The 22,569-nt window shown below is 42.2% G+C and overlaps 1 protein-coding gene across 3 annotated transcripts in view; it reads left to right on the top strand.

Annotated features, from left to right (window-relative positions):
- Aagab (alpha and gamma adaptin binding protein) overlaps positions 1-22,569 on the top strand; it is a 60,419-nt gene that overhangs the window by 32,637 nt on the left and 5,213 nt on the right. For 2 of the 3 annotated variants that reach the window (XR_003850027.1, XM_008836352.1), the window contains exons 6-7: positions 13,191-13,276; positions 14,395-14,488. Coding sequence is in view for 1 of the 3 variants with exons in the window: in XM_008836352.1 (XP_008834574.1) it covers positions 13,191-13,276; positions 14,395-14,488 (180 nt within the window). In the remaining 2 variants the exon portion in view is untranslated. Of the gene's footprint in view, positions 1-13,190; positions 13,277-14,394; positions 14,489-14,802; positions 14,965-22,569 lie in introns of all 3 variants that reach the window. The other variant, XR_003850026.1, reaches the window with a different exon arrangement.

Below are 22,569 nucleotides of genomic sequence, written 5' to 3'. Positions count from 1 at the left end.
GCGAGAGGAAGAAGACAAAACAAGGCCTCCTACTGAGTCACTGTAGGAAAAGGCGAGGGTAGCAGGCATTCCCCTCCATCCTTTCTACCTGTGTCATGTATGGTTAGCACTGCACAAAGGTCACTCAGACTCCTTGGTATCTGCTGCTGTTATAAGTAGCTAACTGCCTAAGAGCATAATGCCGGCATTTAACTTGTCTTCTTCTGTAGGCCTCCAATCTCTCTTTGGTCCACAGTTTTTTAAAAAAATATTATTTTGCTTGCATGTGTGTAAGTGCACCCATGTCATGCAGTGTGTGTTGAGGTCCGAAGACCCTGTTGGATTCCCTAGAACTGGAGTTAGGGATGGTCGGAACTGGAGTTATGGATGGTTGTTTGCAGCTATGTGGGTGCTGGGAATCAAACCCCCCGGGTCTTCTGCAAGAGCAGCCAGTGCTCTTAACCGCTAAGCCATCTCCAGCCACTTGGTCCACAATTTAGCTTCTAGTTTCAAGTATTCATTCAGAACACATTTGTTGAACAAGCTCTGCATGCAAGACACTGTGCTTGGTATATGTTGTTGAGCAGTCTGTATCTCTGCCCTTGGGGAATTTCCATTTTGGTGGGAGATGATATTCAATAAGCAATGTAAATAATTGGTAACTCAAAGGTATGCTAGAGGGTAGTAGAAAAAAATAAAACAGGGAGACTGAGATTTCTAGTAGATTACAGTATGAAATGGAATGGCCAGCGCAGGTCCTTCTCACAGCTTGAGATTTCAACCTGGGGGACAGGCACACCTGGCAGAGGTAGCAGCTGTGGAGATGTCCCTCCTATGGGAGCACACTGGAGCATGTGAGTATCTAGGCATGTCATAGTGGCCATAGAGAGATCGTCAGAGAAGGAATGGAGGGTCCCAGCATTTAGGGTTCTGGAGCATCCTAGTAACTTTGCCATTTACTCAGACATGGCGTTAAGTAGAAGAGATGGAATGATCTGATTTCAGGTCTGAAAAAGAACTTTGCCTACTCTGTGATGGCGAAGGTCAGGAGAAACCAGGAAGATCTCCTAGAATGATACTGCACTATTTCAGGTGAGAAGAAGAGATTTTCAGAGTACCTAGATTCAGCGATCTCAATGGAGACCCGATGGGGTAGAAGAATATATATCAGATGCTCTACTCTATGAGGATGCTGCTTGAGAATCAGCCATTCAGTGCTATTACTGAGTAGTGGGGAGGGTGTGCCTCTCACAGCTGCACTGGGTAGAAAACTGTTAGGGAGCTTCCAAACTAGTCTGTTACAGTCCAGTGCAGGAATATCATCACAGCATCCTTGTCAGATGATCAGCAGCCCTTTTTTCATTGAATATTTTAAGTAACAGTTCAGTACCTATGCAAAGCAGTCCTAGGACCAATTAGTTGCATAAGGAAACCAAAGACCTTAGCTCATAGAATATCTTTTATGATGGCATATTTATTTTACTGTCACAATGCTGAAAAGTAGTGGTAAAACACTTTACCTGTCAAAGTTATATGTTCCCTGGCTTCTGCCCAGCTCTAGTTTTCATTTGACCACTCTACCTGGTCTTCCTAAGACGTGAAGAAAATGGGTATAGAACTGGGACTGCTGAGGGTGGTGGCACATGCCTATTAGCCCATCACTCAGGAGGTTGAGGCAGGAGGTCCATAAGTTTGAGGTTAGCTTGGCTATATAGTGAGACCCTGCCTCAGAGACCCAGGGAGATTTAGCTAAGGGTGACTGAATTATCAAAGAAATAGAAAGAATAGGGGTTATCAAGCATTCTGAGGAAAAAGAGAAGAGAGTTAATTATCTCTATTGTATTTTATGTATATGAATTTATATGTCTAGATTTATATATAATATATATTATATATGTATAAAGGTTTTTAATATCTCAAATACCAGATTGCTGCAACTCAGGGACATTCCCTAAGCTTATCATGGTTTATCAATGACAAATAAAATGAAGGTGTTACTGAACATAGGAGGCTGTTTATGGAAAACATTACACTAAGAGATGATCTAGGTAGAAACTGAATAAGGTTGGAAAGGGCTAGAATGAATTCTCATGAATGACAGACATACTCAGGGACAGTCCTTGGCCCAAAGTTTGCAGGTTATTGTCTTGGAAAAGAATTTCTTCACAGCCTTTTTCTATGTGCTGCTCTTATTTGTTTGCTTATTTTGTTTTTAGTTTTCTTTGAGATGGTTTCCCCATAGCCCCAGCTGACCTGTACATATACCATATAGACCAAGCTGGTCTAGAACTCACAGAGATCCACATACCTCTGCCTCCCAAGTGCTGGAATTAAAGGCATGTGTACCACACCCAGCACAGTAAACTTCTTATAAGTAGGGGAAAAAATGGCAATAAGGGGCTGGAGAGATGGCTCAGCAGTTAAGAGCATTGGCTGCTCTTGCAGAGGACCTGGGTTCAGTTCCCAGCACCCATATGGTGGCTAATAACCATCCTTAACTCCAGTTCCAGGAGATCTGATGCCCTCTTCTGATTTTCGAGGGCATTGCATGATGTGCTGGATAGCTTTAGTGTCAACTTGACACACCTGGGTTGAGGGAGCCTCAATGGGGGAATTGCCTCTATTGGACTGGCCTGTGGCCATGTCTGTGGAGAATCTTCTTGAGTGATGTGGGAGAGCCCAGCCCACTGTGGGTGGTGCTACCCCTGGGCAGGTGGGCCTGTGTTGCATAAGAAAGCAGGCTGAGCAAGGCCCAGGGAGCAGGCCAGTAAGCATTGTTCCTCCATGGCCTGTGCTCTAGCTCCTGCCTCCAGGTTCCTGCCCTGAGTTCCTACCTTGGGCTCCCTGATGAACTGTGACCCAGGAGATGTAAGATAAATAAACCCTTTCCTCCCCAAGTTGGTAGTGTTCAGAGCGTTTTGTTACAGCAATCAAGAAACAAACTATGACAAGGGTGCACTTATATAAATGCAGGCAATACACTCATACACATAAAATTAAAATAACAAATAAAATATATTTTAAAAATAGAAATAAAATCACGATGTAGTAAATAAACCAGTAACATAGCCATGCATTATCATTTTCAAGTATTATGTGCTATGCATAACTGTATGTGCTGCATCTTCATAGAACTGGCATTATAGCCTGCTTACACCAGTGGTTACCATGAACTTGTGGTAGCATGTTTTAAGACATTACTGGGCAATAGCAATTCCTTAGCTTCTTGGAGTCTTAGGGAACCACCACCATATATTGCAAGTTATAGTTGACCCAAATGTTATGCAATGTATGACTTTAACAGCAAGATTTATAGATCTTCCTGATAGACACAACTTGTGTGTTCATTTGTGACTAAGTCTTATACTATTGACTCTGTCAGTGTCATTTTTTTAAAAAATATTTTTATTATTTTCATTTTATGTGTATGCATGTATTGCCTGCATGTAGGTAAGTGCACTTGTGTCGTGCAGTGCCTGTGGAGGTCAAAAGAGACTGTCGGATCCCCTGGAACTGGAGTTATGGATAGTTGTTAGCTGCTATGTGGGTGCTGGGATTTGAACCCAGGCCTTCTGCAAGAACAGTCACTATTCTTAACCACTGAGCCATCTCTCCAGCCCCTGTCAGTGTCTTGTTTTATCAGACTCAGTATTCTCAGTGAACAACTTAGTGCTCCAAAGGGGATGAACTTTGATTCTTGAGAGGCAAAAATAAAGTCTTTTATGTTTGGAGTTAAAATAAAGCTGTACATATAACATAAAACCAGAGGTAGTATACCTGCAGTATTAATATTTCAATTGGGAGAAAGCAGTGTCTAAAATACTCCTGGGTGAAGCCATCGTGAAAATTGTTGGGAAATGCTGAACACAAGAGTCTAGTTGTGCATTTTAAGCTCTAAAGGCCCAGCCACCATTGCATGCATCATGAAGTTCAGACTTCCAAGGAAGCCATAGTTTCCATTCAGCATTAAAAACCTGACAGCAAATGGCCCAGGAAATGAAGTGGTTAGGACCACGCTCACAACTGGGCGGTTCCTTTGTGCTATCTGACCGCATCAGTTTGCATACCATATAACCTTTCCTTTTCTGACATGCCTTAAATTTCCTCAGCCTGAACTCAGGCCACAAATCAAAGGAAGGGATGTAGATAAAATCTCAACTGCCTCTTAAGTTCCCCAAGCTCCCACCAGAGCCTAGTTTGTGGCTTGGAGACCAGTTGTTTGGGTCTGACATTTATAATTTGGTTATGTCCCTTTATTATCATTGTCATCAAAGTATAAACTGTAGATCACAGCCTTATGACAAATGTGACAGATGTTTTGACCCCACCCCCATTTCCTGAGACGGTATCTTCTTTATCGTAGCAATGTATTATTTTGTCATTTGATATATGCATGCTTAAGGCAGCACCTTGAACTTGGGAGGCACCTGTAAGAGTTGGTTTTAAAGACAAAAGAAGATTAATATGAATCTGGTCCATTGTGGGTTTTTTTGTTTGTTTTGGTTAGGGTGACCCTCACTGTTTCACAGAGGAGGGTAGCAAGATACTCAGTGTCCTTGTTAAGTGTCAGTTTTATGTTACCTAGTGCTCCTTACCTGGTTTTATAGGCTGAGCACTAACCAGTACTAAGGTGGGTTTAGTCTGCACTGGTAGCTCCTGGGTATTTATTACACCAGGTACCACCCATGTGTGAAATGCGGGAGGGAGGGGAGATGCTCTGCCTGATCTTTTACTTTCTTATCAGGGAAGGAGCTATTAGTCTAAACAAATGTTAGAGAGTTGTGACTTGTACTCCCCATCCCCCCGCCACCCTCATCCCCAGTGGTAAACAGGAATTGTAGAGATTTCCAAGGGCCTGAAAATTTACTTTCAGTTTATCTATTTCAGTTTAGTTCCCTGTGATTCCAGTGGACAAAGAGTAGGTGGAATTTCAATAGTAAACAGAAACAGTTCTTTCATAGGATCGCTTTCCAATTTCTGCTTAAGAATCAGTCATCTAATCTATTAATGTGCCCCTCCTACATGTCTGCATTTCCTGGGTAATAAGATTCCATGGTAGAAATCCCAGATTCCAGGTCATGCTATCCTTTATAACTGTTGTATAGAGCAGAGGTAAGAAATGAATACCAAGACCACAAACCCAGTGCTTGATGCCTGCCTGGGCTGTTCACCCAAGAAAGTCAATGGCTAATGCCTTTTATTTTAAAAATAAAATTAAAAAAAAAGAGGATCTTGTTATATATGTCAGGCTGTCTTTGAACTTGAGATGTTCTTGCTTCCAAGTGCTTAGATTGCATCACCACAACGAAGCTCTATCTACATCCTTAAAGAACTTGAAAACTGATAATTAAATAAAAATTTGAATCTAACCTCACAGAAAATGAAGCATCAAATTAGCTAGAGAAAGAAGGGTTAATGAAGAGGGTTCTAGTCAGGTCTGGTATGCCTGTGGACTTTGGGAACCTGGCTTAGTGTCTCCTCCCCCCTATCCAGTCTCGGGAGCAGCACCTAACTGAAACCTACTTTACGCCCTATGAAACTGAGCTGCAGTCATAGGGAGCTGCTCCCCCTTTTTTAACCCAGTACTTAATATTGTGGAACCTAAGAAATGACCTGACCTGTTGCCTACATATGAAAGTCATTGTGAGAAAGAAAATGAATATAGGTGACCATTTCTGCTTACTTGTGTGTATAGAAGGCATAATTGGGTGAAGAGATTGTATTGTAAGGGGAAAAGAGAATTGTGGGAAATTAAGAGCAGACAGGTGGAAAGTAAAATATGGCCAAACTGGGGAGACTTCTGGACTATCCATACACAAAGCAGTGGTGGGAGTGTTCTTCCACTGGTCACCTGCAGGGCAGATGCTGCTCTTTAGCACCCTGCTCTAGCAGCCCCATGCACTTCCTTCACGACTATTTCTAGAGCTGTTAGGAACTACCCAAGAAAGCCATCTCTTCACAGTAGAGTCTGGTTTCATTGCTCTTGTCACTTCCCATGCTTGGATCTGAATGAGTTTATTCCTGATTCTGAGTATCCGTTTGTGGACCATCAGGAATGTGGCTGCGGCTGCTCAGATAGGACTTAAGAGTAGAACCATTGTTGGGGATAGTGCAGAGGTTTCCTTCATGACTTTGGAAGATAGGACTGGTTCTGGTGTTTAGTTAGTCTGTTAAGACCACACGGAGAAGGAGCAGGAAGACATTTACCAAAGTACTAATTCATATCTTTAATCTTGTAATTCTCTTCTCTGTACTTTTCTCTATTTTCTGAATTTTCTACAGTGAACATATTGTTGATAATAAGGCAAGGAAAATGGGGTCTCATTACTTGTTGCATTTGTTCTCTTTAAGTTTAGAAGTAGGTCTTGGCTTATGACAGGATCCTCAGGTGCCATAGGGAGAGCAGAGATTGACTTCCCTGAATCTGAAGGAAGAGTGGAAGCACATATAGTACAGAGGCCCACTTTCCTAGGTGAGCACTGTTGTTAATAATATATTGAAAACTTCAAGCAGCAGTTGAGTGAAAGAGTAAATTAGGGCGGTTTTGTGTATGTGTGTGTGTGTGTGTGTGTGTGTGTGTAATTTTTCTGTGACTTCAAAAATATTTACTTTCAATTCACCAGAAATGTACTGTAATAGAAAAGCATAGGCTGATTTTCCTTGTACTAGTGGCATCATTTGTCGTGTAATATTGTTTTCAAAGATGTAGACCCAAATAGTGTATGTGGTGTAACAGCACCACTGACAAGTAGAGGCAACTACTTTATGTGTGGCAGTTTGAATGAGAGTGTCCCCCATGGGCTCCAAGCATTTGGTCATCTTGTTCCCAGTTGGTGATGCTGTTTTAGGAGACTTTAGGAGGTGTGACCTTGTTGGAGGAAGCATGTCACTGGGGGCAGACTTTGAGAGTTCCTAAGCCTTGATGGATTTCCAGTTGCTGTCTGCTTCCTGTGCCTGCTTGAAGATAAAATTACTTAGCTTTCTGCTTGCCACTTCCTGCTACCATGCCTCCCCTGCTTGCCATTATGAACTCTAACCCTCTAGAACCATAAGCCAAATAAACTCTTCCTTCTATAAGTTGCCTTGGTCATGGTGTTTTATCACAGCAACAGAAAAGTAACTACTACAGAAGCTGGTACTAGAGAGTGGCTGCTGTTGTGAGGAACCTGACCATGTGGGTTTTGGAAGGCATGTGGAAGACTTTGGAAATTTGGACTTGAAAAGCAGTTGAATGCTGTAAGCAGAGCTTTTAACAGGCCATTCTAGTAGGAGCCTGGAAGAAAGTAGTGCTGAAAACAATGTAGTTCCAGAGGGAAATAAGGACTTAAGCGGCAACTAGAATATTTTGGCAAAGAGTCTGGCTGCTGTCTGCCCACAGCCTAATGTTGAATCAGTGGTGTGGTTATTAATGGCAAATATTAAAGATCTATAATGAAAAAAAGCAAGTAGGGCAGAAAGAAATGCATAATGTAGACTTTGAATTGAAAAACAGTACTAGGAAGCTTAATGTTGGAGCCCAGGCATATACTGAAGGAGAGGCTCACTTTGCTAAGGCGATTAGTGCTCAAGTTTAAAGGGCAGAGATCAAAGAAGCACTGGTCTACATGTATTTCAGGCCAGTGAAGGCATACTGTGATCTAACTACACATCTTAAATTCTATGTGACCAGGAGTTAATAGGCTGATGGCTGGAGACAGACTGCAGAACAGGAGACAGTCTGTCAAATACTCATCCGACAGGCTATTGAGATTTAGAACATACAAAGAATTAACAAAAGAGCAAGTAATCCTGCCAACAGGTAGGAAATAGAAATGAATAGATGCTTTTCAAATGAAGTACAAATGACTGAAAATGCATGGAAAAAAAAATCCAAGTCCTGAGCCACCAGGGAAATGCAAACTAAATCTAAATGCAAACCAAAGCTACATTGAGCTTACTTCAGTCAGAATGACTGTCGTCAATGGTGGTGGTGGGGTGATGGTAGTGGTGGGGTGGTGATGGTAGTGGTGGGGTGTTGTGTGTAGTGTATACCCTTACTGCTGGTGGGAATGTTAGTCCAGCCATTATGGAAATCAATAGAGAGACAGCTCAGAAAATTAAAAACAGAACTTTCATATGATCCAGGCATTCCGCTCTGGGTCTGTATCTCAGAGAATCAGAGCTCTCTGTAGAGATACTGTGAACCCTCTTTAATGCAACACTATGCACAGTAGCCAAATTAGGGAATCGGCCTAGGTACTCATCAGCAGATGAGTAGATAAAGCGAAAGTGGATATATACAAACGGAGTTTTTTTCAGCCATGAAGAAGAATGAAATTCTGTCTGGAGATCATCATGTTAAGTGAAATCAGCCAGTCCCACAAAGACAGGTATCACACTTTTGTCTCATGTGGAAACTGGGTGCAGGGGAGGACAGGAAACAAACTAAAAGGAGAAGTACGGGTGTGGAAGGGGGTGAGGAGAGTCTCATAAGGCTGTGATCAAGTATGCATTTATGAATGTCATGAGACTCCTTTCTATAATTTATGTATGATTATTTTTAAAGAGCCAAAAACATTAAACAGTAGAACAGAAAAATGAAAGGGAAACACTTTAAAAATTACTTTTATCATCGTACTAAAATTTTCCTTTTGGCCTGATTTTAATTCTCTAAATAGCTCATCCCTATAAAAATTGCTATGTGAAATGTATTTTGTCTTCTGAAATAATAATCTGCCTATAGATTTGCAAGATAACATCTAAACCATATGACGTTTTCCAAATTTCTTGAAATTTACTGAAAAATAAATTCTTCTCCCCATGTCTTAAGACTTTTCTGTTTCTTCCTGTTGTCTCAGTATTATTAGCTCTCTGTTCAGGACACTTTTTAAAGAACCTGTGCTAATAATGAGCACCACCTGGTTTTATTTTTCATGGCACTGTCATTTTTCATCTGCGATTTACTAGCCCACTGGAACTGAATCTGATATTTTTAGGGTAGGGTCCCTTCTTATCTGTGATGTTAGTTACCTGCGGTCAGCTAACTACCCCAGAAATAACTCCTGAGTTTTCACTGAGCAGTATGGTGATGTCTTGTATCCTTCTCATCCTGCCCAAGACAGTGGATTGCCCTTCTGAGCATCCCATTTATACTGTGCCCCCTGCTCACCAGTCAGTCAGTGGCCATCAGACTGTCAGAGTGACTGCTTAGGTGTTCCCAGTGCTTGTTTCCAGTGCTTGGCCCTTACTTTGCTTAATTGTGGCTTCAAAGTATGATACGAGTGATGCCGGTTTCCTAGGTAACTGGGATGTTCTGAAGAGAAGTCATCAAGAAATTCTTTGAGTGTTAGCTCATATTGTCACAAGAGGAGTGAGTTTAGTACATTAAGATATTTTGAGAGTGAGCAGCCATATCCCAGCGAGTCTATTAGCGTATATTGTTTGAATTATTCATTTTATTATCGTTATTGTGGCTAATATCTTAACTGTGTCTAACTTATAAGTCAAACCATATCATAGGAATATACATATAGGCTGAGCCTCCCTGATCCAAAATGCTTAGGACTAAAAGCATTTAAGGTTTTGGATTTTTCTGAATTTTGGAGTATTTGTTCATATATTTACAGGACAGGACTCTAAATATAATATTCTTTTGTGTCTTACATACCTTGTATGTGCAACCTGAAGGTGAACTGGGATGGTATTCATAGTGCCCATTTTTTACAAAATGGTATTTTGCCTGTGTCCTCATCATCATGTGGAACTTTCCACTTGTTGGCATAATGTGGTGTTCAGAAAGTTTTGGATTTTAAAGCGTTTTGGATTGAAAGCATTTTGGATTTCTGAATTAGGGCTCTTTAACTTGTTTAGGGAAAAAGAGGGCTGGTTCTATCCAACATGAAGCATCTGCTATGTCTGGGTCCCAGTAGACAAAAGAAAATGGTTCCTATATTCCTCCTGGAATAATTTATTTTGCATTAAAACGTCCTGCATCCCTGTAGTTCTAGAAGAATCAGCTGTATAAGTAAATCCATTTATTCTTTCCTCATCTAATATTTTGTGCCATCAATAAAATCATAGATGCTAGAACCAGTCTCAACAGCTGCTTGATGAAGGAGTGATGTTCCCATGCCCAGAATCCTGGGGTGAAAAATCTAGCAAGTAAGAGAAGATTTATGTAATTCTTTTCTAAGAGAAGAATAGTTGTGCAGTGGGTGCACGTGGATGGAATCATAAGGAACACTGAACCAGGAATAACAATGTCTTTAAACCCACAGTGTATAAAATACCATCCAAGCATTTTGAGCAACATTCATGCAAGGCAGTCTGCTTGAATACACAAAAGCAAATTATTTTCTCAATTGTATAAATTTATGTGCCTCTAATCTCTTTACAATATAAGCCAGGAAGCATAATGAACCAACTGATTAACCAACTGAATTCTCTCCATTGCTTATCAGAAAACATGGAACACAATTCCAGTTTATTATATTTAGCCATGAACCTCATTCTAAACTCATGGTCTATCATGAATCTTGTAAGGGTTTGAAATTTATGGTTCTTATGTCCATCTCTATTAAGCAATTGAAAAAAGAAAGTACATAAGCTCAGCTACTTCTGGGTTACTAGGATAGAATTCCCTTCCTTAAGTCACACATTTTGAAGTAGAGGGTACCTGAGTGGTGTTTAGCAGCAATCCATTTTAGATCAGGAGACTGGGGCACAGGGAGATTGATTTGTCTATAGTCACAGGTGAGTATATCTATGAGTGAAAGCCAGGGTTTCTGGTCATTAGCTCAGTTCTCTTGCCATTACTTTTTATTTTTCATAGTTTTAGCCATTAGAATTGGAGCATTAAACATTTGGGAGTTTGTGTTTTGTTTTGTTTTAGCTAATTGAAAAATTGCAGTTAAATACACATAGCATAAAATAATTAAAATAAAAATGGGTGAACTTGGGAACTGGAGAGATGGCTCAGCAGTTAAGAGCTGCTTTTGCAGAGGACCCAGGTTCAGTTCCCAGTGCCCACATGTTGGCTAACAACCATCCATAACTTCATTTCTAAGGATTCCAACACCTTTTTTTGACCTCCATGGGCATTGCACAACACAGGTGCACTTATACACATAAAAATAATAAAAAATTGGGGGCCTTTTTTGAAACCAGGTTCCCCTGTAGCCCCAGCTGGCCTGGAACTTACTGTGTAGACCAAATTGGCCTTGACAGAGATCTGCCTGCCACTGCCCCCCAAGTGTTGGGACTAAAGGCATGCGCCACCACACCTGTCTGAAAAACAATAAAAACAATTGTTTTTTAAATGGATGGACATAGAACACAAATGGCAAGGTTTAGCGTGTATTACAGTGCAAAGTCCCTCTCTTCCACTTAGCTCCTGACCTTCCCAGTTCCACTTCTCAAGGGGAACCACTGTAAGGAATAAGGTATTTTAAGCAGACTGTCGGAGTCTAAGATGCATACACCAACTTCGGACTGCAATGTGCTTTACAGGTTACAGGCTGGCCTGCCAAATTTAGGGACTTCCCATTAGAGGAAGAGCATAAGCCATGGAATTGAAATTGGAGAGATTTATTAATTGGATTTGAAAATTACCCAAAGTCCATGTTATTTTCAGTACTGGAAGGAAGGGCTCCTACATATTTGCAGATACTATCTATTGTGGAAATCACCCAGAGTATAAACTCACTCATATCTCCATGAGAAGTAGAGTCCATATTGAAGTCCTGCAGAACCAGCAGCTACAAGCAAACACTACATGGATGCTTGGCTCCATGGCCTCTGGCTCTGAAACCCTTAGAGGAAGGCATAGTATGGGTCTGCTGTCTCAGGCCTGCAAGCTGCAGAAACCCTGGTGCCTTGTCCTTGGACTGGGTACAACCAGGCCACTGAGTGAAGAGGTGAAGGGCACCCTGGGAGCGCACGTGCACTGTGACCACATGGCTACTGCTGAGGCTGCACAGTGTGGACAGCAGTGGGCAGCAGCACCTCTCTCAGTGCTGTACCACCCCAGTAGACTTAACAGCGGAGGGTGACCTGATAGGACATCTCACAGCTCAGAAAAGCTACAGGCTTACAATGCCCAGCAAGCCCCAGCCAGGGATCCAAACACAAGGAAAGGAACTACAAGCTCTGTGAACCAATGAGTGACTGCCACTGGTTCAGTGCAGGGGAAGGGTATGGAAGTTTCAAGCCAGCTTAGAGGAAGAGAAATGAGACTGGATTTGGGGAAGGGGTAGCAAGAAAAGGAGAGGTAGGTGAGACTATGGTTTGGAGGGGAAGGTCAGTGAGTTACACTGTTAGACTTGGATTGTGGGTCCATGTTCCACTCTGTGGCAATGGTTTTCAGACTTCTAAGCCCATGTCTCCCTTCCAGAATGCTTGCCAGAAGTTAAAATGAGTGGGGTGTGTCTGTTCTACCCTGGTGAGAGTTGAATCATAGGCTAGTTTTATAAGAGTTCTAAGTGATTCTAGACTTTGATCTGTTCATTGGTAGCAAGATGAGAGCTCTGTTTCAGAAAGTACATCTTTTTTATCCGATAATAATGCCTTGAAGCTTTAAAAATGTTTTACAATATTAATCCACAGTGACTGCTAAAACATCAGTGCTGTAACTTTACAAATGGAACCAGAATGGTGTTTTCTGTGCTATAACAGTGCTGCCATTTTTTTTTTCCCATCTTGACTACTAACTACGCTGTTGTTAATCAGAATTGAGAGACTTTGTATAATGTTAGTCAACTTTGTGTCACTGTGACAAAATACCTGACATGATCGACTTAAAAGGAAGAAAGTTTTATTTTGGCTCAGGGTTTCAGAGGTCTCGGGCCACAGTTGCTTGGCCCTGTCACTTTGGGCCTGTGGCACCACAACACCTTGTGGTGTGTGTAGGATGGAGATAGTCTGTTCTCTTGGTGGCCAGGAAACAAAAAGAGAAAGAAGGGTCTGGTCTCAATATCCCCTTCAAAGACATGAGCCCAGTGACCTCACTTCCTCCAAGTAGGCCTCGCCCCTTAATGCCTCCACCATCCAATAGTGCTGTTGGCTGAGCACTGGGCTTTGAACACATAGGCCTTTGCAGACATTTTGGATCCAAACTGTGGCCTGAGACTTCTGAAACCCTGAGCCATTGGACTTAGAATTTATAAAGCCCTTATTCATCCCCTTCATTTTAGTAATGAAAAAACAGGCTTCAGTGACATGAGTTTTCTTTTCAGATAGGAGCCAGGGCTTCAGCCTCCTCAGCTCGCTGGCTGGAGGCAACCACAGTGTTGTATCAGCAGAGAACCATCACTCCTCCCAGGTAAGGAGTTTTCTAAGATCTTTTTCCCTCTTTGACTTTAAATTTCCTTGACATTATGAATCTTCACACATTCTTCACATTTTTTTTTTTCCTATTTTAAAGAGCTGCTGAGAGGTTTACAGTTGATAAAAGTCGAAAATCCCAAGTTGGCCTGTTGTGCATGGGCCCTGTTGAGGGAATAGTTCAGCCCCACATAGTGCTCAGTTCTCAGCAGGTTTGCACCTAGGAAATTATGTGGCTTTTTGTAAGTATGCAAGGGTTTCCTAGCAGTATAAACTTACCTGCAGATCTGAAAGAAAATGAGTTATTCTGTTTCAATACAAATCTGAGGCAAGTCTCTGTTCTTAGTGAGCTGACAGTCCAGTATTTCCCTCTGTCCCCAGCAACTGTGTTCTGAGATTACTTGTCAGCATACAAGATCCCAGCATGGATGGATGGTGTCTTGTCACGTTCTTTTCCCAACCTCTGAGCTTTTTTGTTGTGATTGTATATATTTTTACAGTGTGAAAATAACATGGATCTTTACAAAACATTTTTAACTTCTTGTTTGCCGTGTGTGTGTGTGTGTGTGTGTGTGTGTGTGTGTGTGTGTCTTCACATGTCTAAAGGGGTATGTAGAGGCCAGAGGACAACCACGGGTGTCAGCCTCAGGAACATCAGCCGCCTCCTTTGAGACGGAATCCCTCATTAGCCTGGAGCTCACCAGTTAGGCCTGACTGGCTGGCCAGCAAGCCCCAGGATCCTCCTGTCTCCGTCTCCCCAGTGCTGGGATTACAGGCACACTCCACACCTTTCTACAGTGCTGGGGACCAAACTTAGGTCCTTGTGCCTGCAAGGCAAGCACTTACCCATGGATCTTAAATGACATAAACAGAACTGTATTTTAGTGGCCTATAGCAAAATCCTAACACTGTGTAGTTTTTTCTTGAGGGGAAAGACCATGAGGTTAGTGATTTGAGAGTGTGTGGATGTGATCTCCTCCTTTATTTCCTTGCTTCAAATTCTGTTACTGCTTCTCTACACCTAGCTGAGGAGTGTGAAGCCTGAACCATTTTGGACTTTTAACTGAAGTAGTCTACTATTAAACTGTTGCTTCTGTGTATTTTCCCCAACAACAGCCGAGTTTGCCAGCTGCAGACAGGACAGACTCCCTCCCGGGGCACCAAGGTGGCACATCCAGCCCAGTAGGTGCACAGGTCGACAGCATTGTGGGTGAGTTGTTCCCTGGGCTACCAAGAGATAACTGAAGAACTTGGAATCAATATCTGGGCAGTAGTCATTGAGGAGGGAAGTGACTTTAAACATAACACAAAGAAGTGGCTGTGACCCTTGCCCATGGATGCCCTAACACATAGACGGCACCTTTAGCACAATCTTAATTCAGGTCCCCTTAACGAAAACAAAGGACCAGGCGGTGACCAGTTCTGTTTTCTGCAACTTTTTTGTTGTATTTAACAGTAACCAGAATGGATGGTGACAGGAATGTCATAAATTTATATATATATGCCCTTTCATATCCTTTTAAGGTTTTTTCATATCCACTTTTTCATCTGGTTATGAAGTTTGGCAGAGAAGATGTGCTGTGGTGATGAAGCCTAAAAGCATTTAGTCATCTGTTAAAAGACACACAGCACCTGGACCAGACACCAGAATCTAGTCTGTTGTCCAAAGTCCAGGAAACCAAAGAGGTTAGTTGACAGTCACTGTGACTGTCCTTCATTTGGGACAGTGATGTTCTTGCTTTACCTTTGTGCTGCCCAGGGCTCATGCTGAGTAATAACTTTTTAAACAATTGTGAGTTTTATTTTGATTTTTTTGGGTTTGGGGTTTGTTTGTTGAGACAGGGTCTCCCTGTAGCCCCAGCTGGCCTGGAACTCATACATAGCCCAGGCTGGCCTTAATTTCACAGAGATCTGTCTGCCTCAGCCTCCCAAGTGCTGGAATTAAAGGAATGGGCCACCATGCCCAGCTAAACTATTGTTTTGATTTTTTTATTATTATTATTATAAGATAGTCCAGGCCAGGTGTGGTGGCGCACGCCTTTAATCCCAGCACTTGGGAGGCAGAGGCAGGCAGATCTCTGTGAGTTCAAGGCCAGCCTGGTCTACATAGTGAGTTCCAAGACAGCTGGGATTACAGGGAGACCCTGTCTCAAAAGACCAAAAAAAAAAAAAAAAAAAAAATCCACAGAGAAAATTCAAGTGATTGGTTATAGTAACATTAAGAAGGAAAAAATAAATAATGTGTAGACTTTTTCTCTTCAGTTTATTCAACCTTGACCTCCTAATTGAGTCTTTCCTGTATTGGATTTTAAAACTGCTTAAGTTTCCACCATTAAAATAAAATACTAATCACACTGAAGGGGATGGGAGGACACAAACCTAAGTACTTTGCAAATTGCAGTTGGATTGGACACTCCAAAGCTGGAAACAGGACTGGACTGGAGAAGTTGACTTTGACTTAATAAATTTGTTCCTCACAGGGGCATAGGTTAGCAATTCTGAAACTGTGTGTGTATGTGTCTACTCATGCACGTTGCATGTTAGGGTTGAAAAATGAGAAAATATAATCTAAATAATGAGAGCTGGGTTATTCACAATCAGAAAAGTTATAAAGAAAGAGGAGGGATGAGATGAATCCTTTATCAGATTGGCATCTAACATGTTAGTATGGGTTCATGGCTTAAAGATAAACTTCTTGGGGCTGGAGAGATGGCTCTAGTTAGGAGCACTTGCTGGTCTTGGAGGTAATCTGGGTTTAGTTCCCAGGACCCATATCAGGCTGTTCACAACTGCCTGTAATTCCAGTTCCAGGGGATCTGGTGCCCTTTTCTGGCCTCCAAGGATATCTGCATACACGTACACATGGGTACACTCAGGCACACACACACATAAAATAATAAATACATATTGAAAAATAAGATAAACTGGGGCTGGAGAGATGGTTCAGCGGTTAAGAGCACTGGCTGTTCTTGTAGAAGACCCAAGTTTGAATCCCAGCACTCATGTGGTGGCTAACAAACATTTGTAACTGCAGTTCAAGGGTAGCCAATGCTGTCTTGGTCTGGGTGCACTTACACACATGCAGCCAATATACTCACATACATAAAAATAAATAAATTTAAAAAAAAAATAATTTATTGAGAATTTCATACAAATATATAGGCATATAAGGTGTTTTGATCAAATCTATGCCCACTCCCCTCCAACTCCTCACATATCTCCCCATCACTTTTTCCTGACAACTTCATGTACTCTTTTACTTTTTTTTTTTTTTTAAATGGGGCTTTTTGCTACTCTAACATTCCCCCTCTGAAGAGGTAACCCTAAAATCTTTAAAGGATTAGATAAAAGCTCCCAAATACTTTCGACATTTTTGGCCTTTGGGATGGAGTATGTTACTAAGAGGCCCAAGGACACTGTGAGTTTTAGCCAAGAAACTGGCTACCCTAACTGCCTAGCCAATTCCTACCTCCTATTCTTATCACACCATCCTCTGAAGAGGTTACCCAGCTTGTGGATAGGATAGGGAATTGGGACGCAGACCGCTCTGGCTTCTTCCATGCTGGGGTGAGGCAATTGGGGTACCCCTTCAGTGGGTCTATCTAAAAGACTTCCAAATTGCATAACTCTTATCTGTAGGGTGACAAGAAAATCCTTGACTGGTGAATAGGAGATATGAAGGAGAAGTAAAGGCAAGAGTAGTTAGCATTACAGGTTCTGTACAGGGAACTAGAAAAAAGTCAGAACTGTGCAAATTTCAAATGTTCATATGAGAGTCCATTGAAATTTCTTGACAAGAGCTTCCCAAAGCATCCCTCTAGTGGGTTCCTCATTTTTCTTTTGTCTGCCAAGGCTGGACTCGAGAGTGATGGATTTAGGATTTGCTTTCAGACACTTTGATAGCTGTTGGAGTGGTTAGAATCAGTTCCTTTCTACACAGGGGGAGAAAACAAATTTGGCCATCATTTTAGAACAATAGCAGGTTGTCTCCCTTAGCTACAGGTTGACACTATAGTATTACAGATCAAGATTTGAAGTCTTACATCTGAGCAGCACTTTCTGATTCAGAACAAAATCATCAATGAGAAATAATTGTCTAAATAACTTTTTATATGGACTTAAGCCTAATGTCTGAGAAGTGTAATCCCTTGAACTCTTAAAATATACTGATCATTTTACTCTTTGGTTATACTTTCTTTTTGGGTGTTTAACTTCATACAGTTTGCCGCTCTCCGTTCGCCCTGGGGGCCACCTGCGGCCGCTCTTCTGCTCGCTAGGTGCTGTCTCCAGGTGCTGCTGCTCCTCTTGCGCGGGCGCTGCCTGTGGCAGCTTTCCATTCACATGGTGCCAATCCCATGGGCGCCGCTTCCGATCACACAGGCACCGCCTGCAATCGCACAGGCGTTGCCTTCTGGGCACCGCCCTTTTCTCCTCGCTGCAGGTGCAACCTGTGGCCACTCTTCTGCTCACCTGGCGCTAAGGGTACTCTTCTGCTCGCCCAGCGCTGTCCCTGATTGTTGCTGCTTCTGCGGGGTCCCAGATCCCAGGGCTGGTGAGATGACTGTGTCAGCGGAGCCGCATTCAGACACAGGAGACCAGGTTCGGTGGCCCAGATCTACTTTACTGTAGAAAGGCACAAGCTTATATAGGGGTAAGGGTGAAATCAAGAAGTTACAACTCAGATCTTTGGCAGGGCTGTGTCCTATCATGACATTGTGAATCAGGCACCTCATTAGCATAATGGGTTTCAGGTTACTTAGGTTCGGTTTCCTCTATGGGGCCTGGATTCCTGGGAACCACGTGATCCTGGCTGTTGCAATATCTAAGTGTTGCAATTTAGAATCTCAGGGGTGGTGACCAGGGAGTGGCGAGCTCTAGGCATCAGTCTCATGATCTGCCAATGGGAGCAAATGTCATAAGGCGTTCCTGTGGCTCCAGCAGTCGGGCCATTGCCTCAGGTCTGCTGTATGGTTGTCATTAAGACTTTCACCCTAGGCTCAAGCCTGTCTCCCACACAGTTGACCCAAATAAATCAATTTATCTTTACACTTAAGGTTGTTTGAGTATCCATTCCTCAGGGGTCACATGGGCTTTGCAGGAGCTCCTGGCTCCTTTCTTTTACTAGTTCCATCTATGTGAAGATAAGTCAAAGGTCCTACTCAACCATGGCTGGCTTCACTTGGAAGCATGGAAGAGGTATTTCCTCTGAGTTGACCCTCCTCTTTGTAGACTGGACACTGGTTCAAGTCCATCTGGTGGGGTCTCCATGGCCTCCCTAAACAAGAGGACAGGTGACTCACCACAGTTGCAGGACATTTTGAGAAATGTTCCATAGTCCCCTGGAACTTAGTTGACCTTGAAGGGCAAGGGGCAAAAACTGTCCTTTAAGTCCCTCTGACCAGATTAGTATAGACTTCAAAGTACGGCTGGCTGTTGAACATCCAATAAGGTTAGTTCTACCAGTCTGGTACTTTAATTACCGTGTGCCATGTAGATAAAGCTTGGGTAAAAAAACAGAGTGTTCTCAGACAAACCTTGACTAGATATATATTTTTTGTTCCTTAAACTAGTTGATTAAACTATGACCTTGGAAAATTTAAGATTATGTGTATATTATTTTTGTCTCATCCTTTATATATCATAACAAATCTACACAGACCTTCACCTCTTGCTTAGGCTTTCTCATTTTTTTCTGTTTTGGAAAATATCTCCATTCCCATATCCTTTTAACATCTTTTACATTCTCATTTTCTTTCTTTAATAATTATGAGACATAATAACATTAACAAATTTTCCATCTGTTATGAGAAGTCTTTTCCTGGGGATACTAAGCAATGCTTATTCCCTTTTAAGGTTCTAGTGTCACTAATATTTAAAGTTTTACTGGGGAACCAATGAATTTACTGAGCTTACTTACCAAAATAACTGAGGGTTTGCTGAGGTGTATGAATGACCTGAGGGTGTGCACACTGGAAAGCCTTTACCCAGCATGGATCAAGCCTTCTCTTCCTAGCTTTCCCCAGATTATATACTTTAGCCCTCCCCAAATCCAGGAGACCGTGTGTGATTAGGGCCAAATTACATACAGTTGGCTGGGAAGAGTGGCTGGGTACTCTGGTGAGGGTCCAATGACCCTGCTTGCCCCTCCTTTAATGAAGGAGCACAACCGACAAGCCCAGTTGAAATAACTACCATCATCATGACTTCAGCAGTGCCTGATTGGTAATACAATTTTTAAAAAAGAAAAGGGAGCTAGTTTTAAGAATAAATAAGTTAACATGGTTAGGGCAGTGAAGAAATAAAGATAAGTATATCTGCTTCCCCGCTGTGTCTACTGAGCAAGTCCTTGTCCTCCTAATTGAAGCATCAGTACCCCAATGGCAGTGGACACAGTTAGTGTTCAGGTCATGGTTTCTAAACACCATTCTCCAATAAAAGGAACAGGGCTCCTTAAGAAGTAGTTGATTCCAGAGTGGGGCACGAACAAATGCAGGATAAGCCAGCAGCTTCTCATGGTGCCAGAAAGTAAGGACATGCCCAACAAAGAGTGGGGACCTGTTGGATGAGCACAGGAACCAACTGGCTCTTCGGTGGTTAATACCACAACAGTGTGACCAGTAAGATAGATTCATATATTGTGTTACAGCTCATGGAATAAAATAGATATTCACAAGTGTATACTGATATAAATAACTAGAAAAGACTCTTATGAAAAATTTTAATTAATGAATATGAATGGAAGGGAAAAAACAGAAAACAACTACTGGGCATGCACCACCCAATACTTGTTACAGGCAAAAGCCCCTCAAGGAGGTTAAAATTAGAGGAGGAAAGTTTGAGCAGAAGCAGGCTATTTACATGTTTGATCCTTCCTCAGGCCTGGCAAGCGGTCTTAGTGGGTAAAGGTGCCTGCTTCCAAGCTTGCTGACCCGAGTTCAATCCCTGGGACCTACATGGTAGAAGGCGAGAACCAACTCCTGGAAGTTGTCCTTTGACCACATATGTTTTGTCACACACACAGACCCACCCACACAAATACATAAGTACATATAGTTAATTTTTTTAATCTAACACATCATCGTCACCACCTCTTTGTATTTCTGTGTCAAACCCATTTCCATTTCATCCTTTACCCCCATTCACTCTTCACTTAACTCATCTTTTGTCCCCATTCCCCACTCAAATGGCCGTGTGTGACAAAGACCAGCAACCTCTATGCCACTCTAAAATCCCTAGTCCTCATCTTGCCCACACAGTGGCCTTTAGTGCTGTGGACAGTCCCTCACTAATGTAGTATCTTCTCTTCACTCACCCAACACTGTCTCCTGGTTTTCCTCACATGTCTCTGGGTATCCTTCTGTCTTTGGTAAATTGCCCTCTCAAACCAAATTTTAAATACCATCATCTTCAGTGCTCCATCTAAATTCTTCTTCCTGATCTCTTTTTAAGCACAAAGTGACTGACCCCATCCCCAGCTCAGTTACCATGTGTGTACATGGTATCTCTCGCCCTGTATACCAGCTGCCTACCTGGCATGTGCACTGGACCAAAATAAACTTGTGGGCTCAAGTGCATTTAAGCATCAAATTGTCTGTATGTCATTGTAGGAAATGAAGAGAATTCTAAATTGCCATCCTTGTCTCCAAGGAGTTTAGGGTCAAGTATGTAGAGATAGAGTTTATCATAGTCAAAGTCATGGGCTTTAGAGAACTATGTAATTGGGTTCAAATCAAGGCTGTGCCACTAGTAGTGATATGACCTTGAGTAGATGATTTAGCATTTGTGGCCCCAGTTTCTACTTTCGTAAAACAAGGAGAACCAATCTGTCTCACAGGGCCATTGTAAAGAGGAAATGTATTCTGGCAAGTTAAAGTACTCAGAGCTGAAGGTGTAGCTCAGTGGTAGAGTGCTTACCAAGCACTTGCAAGACCCTGGGTTCAGTTCCAGCACTGCAGAAATGGGGGCGGGGGGGAAGCAGCAGAAAGAAGGGATGAATGGACAGATGGACAGTCACACAGACGAACTCACTGGTGTAGGTATAAAGCAAGCTCCCTCTCAGTACCATGTGGTGTTCACTGCAGCTGTGGTGGAGAAATGTTGGAATACCAAGGAGACCATGCAAGCTTTAGGACAGCTCTGTGAACAGTGTGGAAAGAATTCCAAGGATGGAAACCTAGACACTAGGATGGTCAGGGAAGCCACTGATAAGTAGTGTGAGCAGGCTGGAGAGAGTGTATTCTGCTCTTGCAGAGAATCTGAGTTCAGTTCCCAGCACCCACATTGGGTGGCTTACAACTGCCTGTAACTCCAGTTCCAGGGGATCTGACACCCTTTTTTGGCCTCCACAGGCACTGCATGCACATGCACATACTAATATACAGATGTACATACATGCATATAATTAAAAATAAAAAGTGTTTTATAAAAGATGTAATGTGCTGGGACTGGAGAGCTGGCTCAGCAGTTAAGAGCACTTGCTCTTGCAGACAACCTGGGCTCGATTCCCAGCACCCACCCACATGGTGGCTACAAACCGCCCTTAACTCCAGTTCCTGGGGAAGCCAAAGCCCTCTTCTGACTTCCGTGGCATTGCATGACATGGGTGCACTCGCATACATCCAGGCAATACACTCATACATAAAAAAAAAAAAGATATAATGTGCTGATGTAGAAATGATAAAAGATTTTTAGTAAGAAAATGTGAATTTAAACAAGCTCCACTGCTGAATATTTGCTGTCATTTAGCATTTAGGTGAGTTTATTTCTAAACATAGGTTTCTTTTTTTTTTTTTTAATCTGTAAGTTATAGACAGTGATGTTGTCCTAACAGGCTTAGGTGGTCATTGTCAATAATAGATGTGAAAATACTTGTAACACATGGCATCAGATTCAGTCCCTGTTTGAGTGACTGTGCCTTAGCAAGGTAGGTGTGGCCTTTGGAGCAAGTGACTTGAATAAGTCACTTAAGCGCTGAGTGATAATTTCCTTTTCTCTAAAATGAAAATAATGCCCTCAGTCCAATCAAAATCCCCATGACATACTTCACAGAATTAGAAAATGGATCCTTAAATTCATATGGAGGCATAAAAGACCCCAGATAGCCAAAGCAACCCTGAGCACAAAGAGCAACACTTGGGGGATTACTATACCAGATCTCAAAGTATACTACAGAGCCATAGTCATAAAAACAGCATGGTACTAGTGCAGAAACAGACACATAGATCAGTGGAACATCATTGAAGATCCAAACCCGAGGACACACAATTTCAGCCACCTGATATTTGACAAAGG

Source organism: Nannospalax galili, unplaced genomic scaffold, assembly GCF_000622305.1.
Source record: "Nannospalax galili isolate Female #2095 unplaced genomic scaffold, S.galili_v1.0 scaffold54, whole genome shotgun sequence".
NCBI classification, from domain to species: Eukaryota; Metazoa; Chordata; class Mammalia; order Rodentia; family Spalacidae; genus Nannospalax; species Nannospalax galili.
This window is presented reverse-complemented; position numbering and strand designations above follow the sequence as displayed.